General features: G+C 41.5%; 1 protein-coding gene across 1 annotated transcript in view; it reads right to left on the minus strand.

Moving 5' to 3' along the window:
* The window catches only part of gabbr2 (gamma-aminobutyric acid (GABA) B receptor, 2), a 162,473-nt gene that overhangs the window by 109,805 nt on the left and 39,564 nt on the right, over positions 1–13,104 (minus strand). The window contains exon 2 of the mRNA XM_079367452.1: positions 5,019–5,156. Within this exon, the coding sequence (XP_079223578.1) occupies positions 5,019–5,156 (138 nt within the window). The remainder of the gene's footprint in view (positions 1–5,018; positions 5,157–13,104) is intronic.

Consider the following 13,104-nt stretch of genomic DNA (forward strand, 5'->3'; position numbering starts at 1 on the left):
GCACCAATGAAATCTCTTATTTTTTTCATACAAACAGGAAAAAACACACTATTGCCTCTTCTCCTTAATGTTGTTTTTTTTTTTTTACAGCAGAAAAAATATTATCATGACGCCAAAAGCCTTTTTCATTGAGGCCCATTTCTGCAAATGATCTATTCTATTCCGGCCTTTTACTCCGCCTTCACTTACAAGAGGCAAGAATGATCTGGAAGGATAATTTCTCGTTGCACAGCCGACATTGATGAAAATGAACAGTGATATGACTAATCGGTGAGTTAGAACAGAAACTATCCTCCACTGCTTGTGTGGAAAGGAAAAGGACCTTTTGTAAATTGGGAATAAATGGTTGAAGAGATTGCAGCATGTTGACTGGTTTACAGGTAGCTGTGCCAGCGAGTATTTAAATCGCTCGCCAAATGCTTTCTAGAACGATGTGCTATCATGGTGAGGAAAACACAAGATTAATCGCAGACCAAGATGGCTGCCAAGAGGGTGATTTCAACAGTCATTGTCTTGAGGAAATAAAAAAAAAAAATACAGCAATCAGAGGCGTTTGTGGCTGATGGCAGCTCACACACACAGCTGCATCTTGCCCTGGTACTTTGAGATTCACTTCTCAGGCTTTCACAGGCGATGTGTGCTATTCTCCATCATTCCCTCAATCCTCTTCTCGCCATCTGTCCATCAGCTCTGGGAGCATTCTTATCGAGCATTTTAATTTGCTGGGGCGGTCATTTTAGCACATGTACAGCACTGAATTACAAAATGTAGCAGGAAGTAAGGACAAGTCGACAAAGCAGACATTTCTACATCAAGGCCAGACATGGGAGAGAGAGAGAGTGTCACAAACAATCCTCGCATACAACACATACAGAGATTAACGATACGCTGCGGGTAATCTGATCACTATGACATGCCATCTGTGCACACAGGGCTGATCACTATTGTTACAGGGTTGTTTTATCCACACTGGCTCTGGCTTTGATGATTTTCTATGAGTCTTTATCCTCGTAGCGATGGAAAAATGTAATTAGAATGCGACTGCTGAAAATCAACGATGGCACTGGACAATTATCTCCTCATTATTTTGTATTTCTTAATCAAGATGTTCTACACAGCAACTTCACAAGCAGAATACAGAACACAAAGACAATTTATTTTATGATACAAATGTTAAATGTACAGTATGTAAAATCCGCCACCAGGGGGCTCGACATCAAAACAATAACAAAAGAGGACATCGAGGTTTGTGGTGTATATGGAGAGTAAAAACGAACGAACTCCGCGTTGAGTCATTACGAACGGGCGAAACCGAACTGAGAAAAACGATATGTGTACTGACGATGTATCTGAGTATAATTCACATGACGTCTTTATCCCAGAGGCACACACAGCGAACGGCAGCTCTCAGTAGCAGTTAGCGCTAGCTTGTGCAGCGGTCTTTGGCGTAACAGCCGGTGTTTCCCTGTGAGCGATCAACATTTTGTGTTAATCATGGCAGCCACCTACAAGATTCGTCCAATTACAACTATAAAACAGACACAGATTTGTCTGACTTTGAGAACTTTTTGAGGTAATGTAAGTAATAATATGAATAAACATGGCTTTAGTCCATTTTTAATTCAGATTTGATATCTTCATGTAAACATAGCATGCAATTCTACATACTGTACCTTTAAAAAGACACACTTCATATTTGAATAAATTGTAGTTAAATGCAAATGGTTGTTTTTTTGTTGTTGTTGTTGCCATTCTCTGTATTTATTTTTGTTTGTTGCACTCACGACATCTTTAAAAAATGAGGTTATGCCCTCATTGATTCTTCCAGATTTACGACTAAATGAATAAAAGAAAAGCGAAGTTTAGAAGAGAAGTTTGCTCCCTTCTTCCCCATCAATCTTATCAACTACTGTATCAGGTATTTCTCTCATTCTGTCAACCTTTAACCCCAAGAGAAATTAAAAAGCTGTTAGAACATATTTCTTTTTAGATATCATTCCCATTTCTTAAAGGAAATCAAATGTTGGCTTTTGGCTTTATATTAAAAAAATATTGGCACTGATTCTTCCCTCTGAAGTCTATTTAAAGCTCCTGTGAGAAGGTTGTTTTTTTTTTCTAAAATGTAGACTGATCCTCATAAATGCGTAAAAAATAGCAAAGAAGACCATCAGGGAACATTGACTGCTCCTATCTTGTTAGTGCTGCCGGGGTGTAGGTGTCAGACGAGGAGATGAACAACAAGCTGAAGAAACAGCCTTTTTTATGTCACACCTAAGATATTACTTGAGTTGCATGTTAGATGCTTTAAACAAATACAGAATAATTACTTTATTGGCCACTTACACATGAACAGGACAAGATCCGCGAGAGATGAATCACCCTGCTTTGTCCACAGGGGTCCCCAAAAGTATAATTCAATGTATTCAGTTGTAGTCTTTCAGTGCTGACTTCATTAGGCATCAACACTGACTGAAAGCTATTTTTAAGAGGGTGTGATGTTTTTTTTGTTTGTTTTTTTGTTTGTTTTTTACTAGAGCTTCTTCTGTCAGCTGTCTCTACTGTAGAGAGTCTCTGCACCCTCTCAGGTTTGAAGTGGAAATGATGAGCCTTCTGAACCCAGCCCTGAACATCACCAAGAAGAATTCTCTTTTTCCTTCCACACCAACTCAAGTCTTCAAGCAAGATGACAGGGTTGGGTTAAAAAATACAACAGAGCTCACTTTAAAAAAAAACAAAAACAAAACTGTAGCATTTATGCAATGCAATCATCCCTCTTTCCCTCTCTCTCTATTCTCATACTCCACAACTCCCATCCTCATTCCCACATTCAGACTTAAGTCCGACTTAAACTCAAGGGACACACGAACACGTTCAGTAGGAACACATGAAAGTCAGTGGGCTGAGAGATGGAGCAGAGAGGCTGATGCTGAGCAGCAAGGTGCCATCTAACTGCACGTGTGCCTCACAGAACCCCTGAAAGCTATCTGGTGTGTTGTTTACACACTGACGTGTCTTTCTGCAGGTTTCCTCAGCGCATTAGGGCTGCTTGGTGAGTCATGCACTGTGGAGGATGCAGCTTAGGTCTGCAAAGATTTCCTGCTACTCAGAGTAATAAAACCTGAACTCCTGACATCCTAGAGCGCCAGAAATATAAAAAACTTACATGCAGGTATGTTTAGTTCGATAATGACCTGATCAACTACAGCCTGAATGGTTGTAAATAAGTTTTGCAAACTTATAAAAAATGGATTTTAGCAGCAGTGGAAAAATGGTTTTTTTTGTGTTAACCTGCTTATGGCAATTTTACGTGTGGCCCCTGGCGCTGAATACGGCAGGGGCTTTAAAGGCATCTTGTTTGAGTGTTTTCTGACCTCTTAAGGACCCTGACACAGCAAGCAGACTGCAAAGAACTCGTGGTGATGAAGAATGCCTTGCGGCATCGCCTCACGCCGCCTTTTGCTTCAGCCAATAAGTTGCACTAGAACACACTGCAAATACTAGAGGAGACGGTCAACCAGCACGTACCTTCTGCACATGCGTGAGGCGGCGGTAGTCCGTTTGCTAGGATAGGAGAAGACCATTTTAAAACGTGCTGTCGCGCATCACTCGTATTATATGTAGCCTGCTAATCGAGAATAATGTCTGATAAAAAGTTGAAAATGGTACTGGCGATGTCAGGCCTTCATCTTTTAGTGGAAAAATGAAAGAAGAGGCGGCGGGGACAAAGAGAAACCGCAATGATGGGTGAAAGCATACAGTAGATAGCCTTCTACAGCAACTGTTGTTGTTTGTTTTTGTCTGAGAACAAAAAAGAGCCTGGTTTGTAAAACACAAGCAGAGCATATGATTGCTACCACATTTCTCTCAGGTAATCACTACCAAACACCCCAATAAACTGAGAGGGAAGACCACACACACACACACACACACACACACACACAAACTACATAAGAGCACTAGAGATTCATCTCTGACTCACAAACCCTCTTTTTCAAATCTGTGCTCATTATTATCCAAGGGAAGTGAACACAGAAACCACAAATTAGGCTTCTTTTCATTCCTTCATCCTGCCCGTTTTTTTTTTTTTTTCATTCTTATGTGACCCTGACAGCGGAGCAAAGAGGGGCAGAAAAAGCAGCCGATTCACTGTAATTTTTAGTGGAAGAAATATGCCGAGTAATGTGACATTCAGTTCAAAACGCAGCCTCTTGAATTTTACACTATCTCCCCCGCACACAAGCTTCACTCCTTCCTTATCCTCGTCTGATAACCTTTGTAGAGTTCACAACAAATGGAATGTATTCTTTGGATGATGCATTCCCCCTCTTTGGTACAGCAGAACAGTGCAGAGTCAAAGAAACTGTCTGCAATAAAGTTGGAGGGTCAAAAGATTACCAGATGCGGGAATGAGTGGACGTTAATGCCTGCAGGGAGAAATCATAAAGCTTTAAGAATCTAATTAAATTGTGAAATCTATTTCATGTGTGTTTTCTTGATAACTCACATCGTCAGGCCAAAAACAAATCAGCCTTGATAATTAATAATTCAAACAGCATTCATAATTTGAAAATATGCTTTCAAACATTTCGCAGTATGAGAGCGTGTTTTGTAAGTAATGCTATTTTTTCCTGAACTGATATCGGGTTCTATGCTGTAGCAAGAGTTTGAGCTTCATTAAATCGGGTCGTAGAAGGAGTGAGGATTCTGCATATAAGAGCTACAGCAATTTGAAATTCAACCCGGCAAGGCTAATAAAGGATTAATCCATGAGTTGGAGCCCCCTTTAAAATCCTGGATTATATCTGCACACCGTATTCATAAGGGAAAGGAAGGAAGTATGGGAAACTCTGTTAAGAAGCACATTCAGGTTTTCTGATGGAAGGGCCTGAAAACATACAGATCTGAGAGAATAGATATGTATGTAGTAAACAGAGTGGCACCACAGTGTCCAAAAACAGTGTGCGTATATATTCAACACACACACACACACGCTATGATATATACTGTACAAAACCTACCTGGACCAGGTTCCAGCCCTCTAAGGACTCCGCGATGATGGAGGTCACAGAGGGGCAGACGCCGCCGAAGATCATCAGGTGTTTGGGGCCATAGCATATTGCATCAAAGAAGGCTCTCAGCCCCTTGGCGTTGTCACACTGCACACAGAGAGAGAGAGAGAGAGAGAGAGAGAGAGAGAGAGAGGTGGAGAAGAGGGAAGAGAGAGAGTGGAGATAAAGGTAGGAAAGAGGTGAGCGGAGGGAAACGAGCAAAAAGAGAAACATTGTAAGTTTCATTTCAAAGACAAAAATGTTAACATACAGACTTGTTGTTACTCTGCGTCCAACAAAGGTTCACGATGTATACGATTTTCTTTCTATCAGCTTACACCAAGACAATGGGTACTTCAAATATTTGATACTGTAGTTGGGGAAATTGTCCATAAATGAGTTCAACACTTGACACTGTGCTCTGTGAGTCCTCGCGTCGTTCAATAAATCAATAGCCGCCACAAGTAGTGTGGAAGAAAATCTTCTTCCCTCACTGTCATTATGCTTTCACATACTGTGATGGATCCACTAAAAAAAAAAATGTTCACTGTTCATGAAAAACAATCTGAAATGAAATATTGAATCACTTTTTGCTCTCTTAACATGCCGACATACGGTAATTGAATCCTTTTGTGTTTTTTAAATCATCATGTAAAAGGATGTATCTCAAAGGCTGCATGAGCAGGGCCCCCGCTCTGATCCAGAGCTGCAGCCATTTTATGTCGCCATAGCAACCCGAGGTAAAGAGTGTATGAAAGGGAGAGAGAGGGGGAGAATTAAGAGCGATGAAGAATAAGTAGTGTAGGTTACTATTGATTGGTACAACAACTGGCTAACTGGTTTTGCTGTGATTTCCAGTGTGTCATGATATTCCTATCAGCGGTAAACATTTTCAGCCTTGGTCTTATTATCGACACCCAATTCGGTGAGTCGCTGTGTGGGGCCGATAGACAGATGACTGGCTGGCTGAATGGCAGGTGGTGTGAGTGTTGGCTCCTTCTGACAGAGTCCATCTCATCTGGCGAGTTATTTGACCTTGTTAGCCATCAGGCGGCGACTGAATGAGATTTCTCACCGAAGAACAAGCACAGCCGGGCCAAACAGAGCGCGGATTGAAAAACTCAATGTGGAGGGATGAGAGAGGTCGAAGCAAACATGTGTGCAACGTGTTGGTGACTTGGTAAAGAGCAGGGCAGGTGTCATGGCTGATACATGTGTAGAATTTGAGTTGTCTTCTTGTCTCTCTCCTTTAGAGGATGATGAGCTGCTGCAGTCAGATTTAATCATGAGCTGCTGGTGTTTAAATAATCAAGTGTTTTTGTGTGACTCCTTTTGAAATTGTCAAAAAAAAAAAACACCAATTACTGGTATAAATAGGTTTTCCCCTGCGCACATACAGAGAACAATATATCCTGTATTGTCAGTCACAAACACACTAGATTGTGGATATGCTTCAGGTGAAATTAGAGGGAGAGGATGTGATTAGACACGGAGGGGATTCTTTATCCTATCCACACAGCGGAATAAAGCAGCAGGCTATTACAGAGCATATCCCATTTGCATACTTTTACCATTCATTTCTATCCAGCTGGCCATAACAAGGTGGGCTGCTAGGATTGCCACTCTCACTTTGTTACCATGCAACAGAGGAGAAAATGTGGGCAACTCAACTTGTCAGTGTGAGCACAATGGAGCCTGGTGATACAGCAGGTTTAAGAAGATTGATTACGGAGAATGACAATGTGGTGTAGGTGGGGAGGAATGGTGAGGCTCCTCACTTCTTCTTCTTCAGTAAATACGCTGTTTTACAGTGTTTAAAAAGAGACGTTCAAAGTGTGTGTGTGTGTGTGTCTATGGCCACAATATTTAACAAGTGATGTGTGTGTGTGTGTGTGTGTGTGTGTTTATGGCCACAATATTTAACAAGTGGTGTGTGTGTGTGTGTGTGTGTGTGTGTGTGTGTGTGTGTGTGTGTGTGTGTGTGTGTTTATGGCCACAATATTTAACAAGTGGTGTGTGTGTGTGTGTGGGGGGGGGGGGGGGGGGGGGGGGGGGGGGGGGGGGGGATGTTGAATTTTCACACATTTTTCTTTAAAAACAAAATGCAACTGAGCTTCTGAACTACTGAAAAAAGTCCACTTTTTATATAACGGTCACAGTGAGGCTGGGACTAAACATCTTTAAGTATAAACAAAACTGCCGATAAACTTTAATAAATCAGTCTAAAAAAAGAGAGCGAAAAGTGGAATTCTCATCATAATATCTCAAAGACTACAACAACATCTCCCTAATGCTTTTGAAGAGTCAAGCTATTACTGTCTTCTCTCTACTCTCTCCTGCAGGCAACACTCACACAGGTAGATGTAATCAATTCCAACAAAACACCCTTGTCTGTTTTTCTTGTTGATGTTTTTTTTCCCCTCTTTTTTATTAATCAAAAACATGTTATCTCCTTTTCTAGTGCAAATGAAGTGATTTGAATTACTGTCGCTGTCACTGTTGTTGCGTGTGCACGCCGCCTGTCTCACACTGACGCTTCAGATACGCGTCTGTGCATTATCCTAAATGAGTCATGAATTGATGCATACTCATTCTGAGGCATCAGTTACAAACATGTATGCTCATTCATGGATGCATAAAGGTGTTTCAGTCCTCATCAGTCATGGGTTATTGAGGGATGTTCAGGATTCCCTTACAGGCAAGTTTTCAGTTTAAGGGCAAAACAAAGAACTGACTAATCTGCTGAATTGTAAGAGCTGGAGTCAGGATTACTTCTTCATAGCTTCATCATGTTTGGGGAGTAGTGAATCTGTCTTTAACATTTTTAAATACCAGACAGTCATTTGTGGAGCAATTGTTGGAGTCATGATTACTCAGCAGTCAGCATAATAACTGATGATGATCACTGATCACCTTAGTTAATGGATTAACAGTTCATTTATGTATGAAGATGCTGCTAATATATGTGTGCCTTACTCATATTTCATCATGACAAATGATGAAATCCAAACCTAATCCATGTATAAACTTCATGTGCGGACCCTTATCTAAAATGTTACCAAAAAAATCTAATACTCTCACTATCTCAGAAGAGGTTTCACCAAATCCTTCCATAAATCTTTCTCTTGTCAGAAATGTCATTTTCTTTTCGGAACGTGCCAACGGCTCCACCAAGATAAGTAATGAAGAATCACAGCATCAAAAAGCGATCTCGTCTTTTTCTCACGTTGTCTGTTCATCCCTCCTGCTTCATTCATCTTATCCTACTTGTGCTGGGCACACATGCACACAATCTGTTGTGACTGCTCACAGTGCCTTGACTGTTGTGTTGTCATGCCAACGGTGTAACTATCCACACTTGGAGCCAAGATGGGGGGGGGGGGGGGTGATGCTTATATTTAGCCTGTCATTAGGTAGCACAAGCAGTCGGACATTAATCAATACTTAGGCAGCTATGGAGACTGTGCCGAGCATAATGTCGGATATTAAGCAGGTTCTATGGGAGTATAAAAAGACACAAAGAAAAGAGACATGGAGATAGTGAGGGTGATGGGACGAGAAAGGTGAAAAAAGCGGATTAATATGGGGAGAGAAAGTGAAGACATATCAGCCTGACATTCACAGCGCACTAATAAAGCAGAGTCAAACAGTGTAATAAACCAGGCCTCCATTATAACCTCACAAAGGAGCGGTTCACTAACCTAACTGATCCATGGCTCAGTAGCAGCTGACGACCTACACTTCATTATATATGGAAAAAATACATTTTGCCTGCGCTCACATTTATTTATTTCAATCTTGCTTCTTCTTACTCAAAAGTTCAGAGACAGTTTTGTAGATTTCAAGGTCTTCCAAGCAGTTCCTCTAGAGGTTTGGGTCTAACATCCAAATTTTGTTCCAGAGAAATATGCTCCTTACAAGCAATAAAGTGAGAAAAATATAAAACACAAAGAAGTCCTGAGGAAAGACGGGTACACACTGAGCGAGGCATAGCAGCACTTAACTCTCAAGTCGAGCAGCAAGAAATACTACAGCACTTTATTTCTCTCCTCCCCAGTCTGAAATCTAATTCCTGGCATTTGGAACAGATCGATGGGGTTAACGCCCGTAGTAATCTGTTTGACCGCCTTGGGAGGAAGCCAAAGAAGGTGTGTGTGTGTGTGTGTGTGTGTGTGTGTGTGTCTCTGTCTGTATGTGTCAGTGTGTGTGATGAGAAGTTGGTGGGGTTGAGGGGTAAGGGCTGGTGGTGGAAAACCTGGAAATAGGTACTTATAATATTGAAGATCCATACACAAAATTTACTAGTGTGTCATATCCTGCCCACACACACACACACACACAGATTTAGAGATACTTGTTTTAATAATCAGACTATATTACTCTTAATTTCCTCAAGATGTCTCTGCCTCAGCATGACATTTCAGCACACTGAGTTAGCACAAAATATTTAAAAGATATTACTGGTGGGACAGCGTGCCAAGGAGGAATATATTATGCACTCCTAAACGCATCGTCTCCCTTTACTCTGACCTTTACACAAAGCGTCTAACACTCATCCCTACTGATTTATCATTACACAAATACATTAGCTCACTGTTTTTGTGCTAGCGATAAATCACACTCAATTAGGCTAAATGTTAGGATACAGCTACCCCATAATGTCAGAGTGAAACTCATGTTTGTTCCATAGTATCTAATGTTGCTTGAGATGAATTTTGTTTGTTTTTAAATCAGAATCTATAAAGTCTTAGAGATGTCGTGTGTTTTAAAAGGTGACAACGCAGGGCCAAATTTTTCCTCCACATAATTAAATGTTCTTGACTTTAAAGGAACAACCCTTAAAACAATCCAAAAAATACTAAAACAGTTAACGATACCATTTTTATATCACTAAACACACCCAACAGACAGATAAAACACAAGAGACACACTGCACCTCACCATGAAAACCAAGACAAAAGAAAACGAGTCAGTTGCTCAACAAATTAGCGAACAATTGCAAACAAACGGGTTTCATCTAACTGCTTACCAGAAAAGGTAAGAATATATTTTTTAATAAAAACATCGGAAACACAGTTGAACATTATTGAGGAGTATTTTGTTTTCGTGTGAACTATTACTCAAGCCGAAGTACAAGATGAGAGTTTATAGTTGCTGCTCTTAACATATGTTAAGATGCAATACCAATAAAACGTTTATCTGGACAATCTCTGATCCCTTAAGTGAGTAAACAACCCTGGACACGCCTCTCTCTCTCTCTCTGTGCGGTACATCCTCTATACTTTTCTGGAGCTCACACAGGTGAAAATCTCTCCCCATTACAAACCAGGCTGTCACGTCATATAGATATTATACCTAAAATTCCTCCTCCTTTAACATGGAAGGGTCAGCTGGAAACAATACTGATTATATCACACGTGCAACAACTCTAAAACAGTAGGCTAAACCTGTCCTACACTTAAAAGGTATTGTAAGTGTTGAACCCAAGCCCCTCCACTCTAACCAGCTCTGTATGGAAACAGCCCTGTGGAAACCAAGAGAGTGTGTCTCTGTACTTTACGTGTATTTGTGTACCCATGTGTGCACACGTGTGTGATATTGTGACAAGAACAAGAGCTGATCAGAGATCCAGGCGGGAGCTAACCATGATGAAATGCCTTGTTAGCACTGCAAACAGAGGCAGCTGCACCTGTCCCTTATCTAATGGCAAATTACTGCAACCAAATCAGCAACCTGAGGCCCAATCCTGCTCACATACATACACATGTGAGTATGTGGAAGAGACAGGGGAGGGGGAGACATAAGACAACAGAGAGAGACAAAGCGAGAGGGGAAGGGGGGGATGAGCTGGTGTCAAAAGCAATCTGTTCCTCACAGACACCGCATTTATTCATGACAGGGCCAACAGCCCAGGTGATTACCGAGAACAAATCTGAAGAATTTCTCCTCAGAAAACCTCTTAAGAGGTTTCATGTTGTCTACTTGTTAGTGCCTCGACTGTGCAAATAAAGTGATGCCATCTCCAAGCACTCTCAGATAGGTGCTTACCGTATGCTGTGTGCTTGTTTCAGACAATACCTCTCCCTCCATCCTACAAACCGAATCTATGACACTTCAGGTAAACGCAAAACAACTAAAAGTGGAATTAAACGTTTTTAATTACCTTCAAGTGATTAAGACTGATCACTTCTTTCTTGCTACAGGGTCATTCCATGCCAAGTAGTCCACTGCTCCCCACCTCACCATTACAGATTTCCATGAAATTTGCTAGGCCAACACCAATTTCATTTTTGAAATCCTTGCAAAAATGTAGATGTGTCCCAGCACTACAAAGCACATAGTCACTGAGTAAAGGCCTCCTAAAAACACCAGTCCATTGTTTGGGGGGGGGGGGGAATGGGAGTACTCTATGTCAGGAACTATACCACCTACAGAGCAAACATTTTGCACACATTCCTTTCAGCAAGTACCAACTTGTATACCAAATTTCCTTAAAATCTGAGATGGTGAGGTGAGGAAGGTTTCTAACATTGGACCACTTGGCATGGAATGAGCCCACAGGTAGCGGGGCAGCCGTAATGACGAATGGAGGACACAATTTGGATTATAAATTGGGGGGGGGGGGTTTGGGCGGGCTAATGTTCTTCACGTTAACTGGCTTACTTGTTTCGATACCTAATACTATGTGTGTATACTTCTCAATACTTGTCGGGGTATTTGCAGCAGCTCTAATAGTTCAAATCAATGCATGGCCAACACAAACCTAAAACATAGCCCAGGGTACACATGCATATGTTTATTATGGCTTCTGTAACGGTTCTAAATAATCTCTCCATGCTGCAGCAATGTAAGCAGCTGCAAGAAGCTGGTCTGCACTAACAGCTACATCTGCCTCCTGCATGCACTCCTAATTGAATTACTTCCACACCCCCAAGCCAGAAGGAAAAAAAAGTTAGCCATGCTGAATCCAGCCAGTTTGCTCAACATAAAATATGTTTCAAAAGTTCGATAGAGTTCGCAGGGCGCAGCAAATGGGTCCGATCTAATGGAGATTATGTATTTTCCCATGAAACAACCAAAATAATTCTCTAAACGAACTACTGTCTGCAGAGAAAGAATGGGGAAGAGAAGGGTGTATGAGCGTGTGATACAGTCCACGACAGTTTCAAGAAGATTCCTTATTCCAGTGTACAGGAACACAGCTGCCTGCAGCACACTAGATTTAATTATCTCTATAGACTATCAATAGTAATTTCATAAAAAGGGTTCCTTTGAGTTCACAGGGGTCATTTATTGCCATTTAGGGTCAACATTCTCCAATGTCGACCAAACAACACAGTGGTAGCAGCCTCATGTTGCCTCCCACCATTATTATACACACAGAGACATAAGATCTTTAAGAAGCCAGAGCTATTTGTTCTCCATGGATGAGCCCCTAGGCAATTGGCCACTGGGTCGTAATGGTCGACCAGGCCTCCTCTTTCTTTCTCTAAATGACTAGGAAGACATAGCTGACAGGTAATTCACAAACTGAAGGAACCAAAGAAAAATAAACTACAAAAAAAGGTATAAGAGGGAGATAAATGGAGGAAGAAGAGGGGAGGACATGTGTATGCAGCAAACATCAAGCCTCCTTGTGGTAACATTTAGACAGCAGGCCCTGGAGTATTTGAGGAGAGCACACATTGATTTGAGAAAGAGAGTAGATGAAGTCAAATTGAGAGTAGTATGGAGTTCTTTCTTCAATTCGTTTCTGTCTTACCGCATGCCTTAAACACAGAGAGAAAAACTGAAGAACCTGCTACTTGTCTGGGGAGAGGCTGGCATATAACAACTCCGACAGACCGACTGGGCTGCTCAAACTGACGTCTGTTTACCCTCCATCGCCTCCTCTCTCCCTGCAGTCTGGCTTCTGTTATTGCACTCAATCTATCCCTCGCTTTCCTGACCGCTCAGATGGCCACCAGGATAAACCACGATGGTACGTTGGCAGCCTCTACAGTGGTGACAAATCTCTCTCAGTTTTTTTCCAGTACACCCCCCCACCCCCCCCCCC

The sequence above is a fragment of the Symphodus melops genome (genome assembly GCF_947650265.1).
Source record: "Symphodus melops genome assembly, chromosome: 18".
Taxonomy (NCBI): Eukaryota; Metazoa; Chordata; class Actinopteri; order Labriformes; family Labridae; genus Symphodus; species Symphodus melops.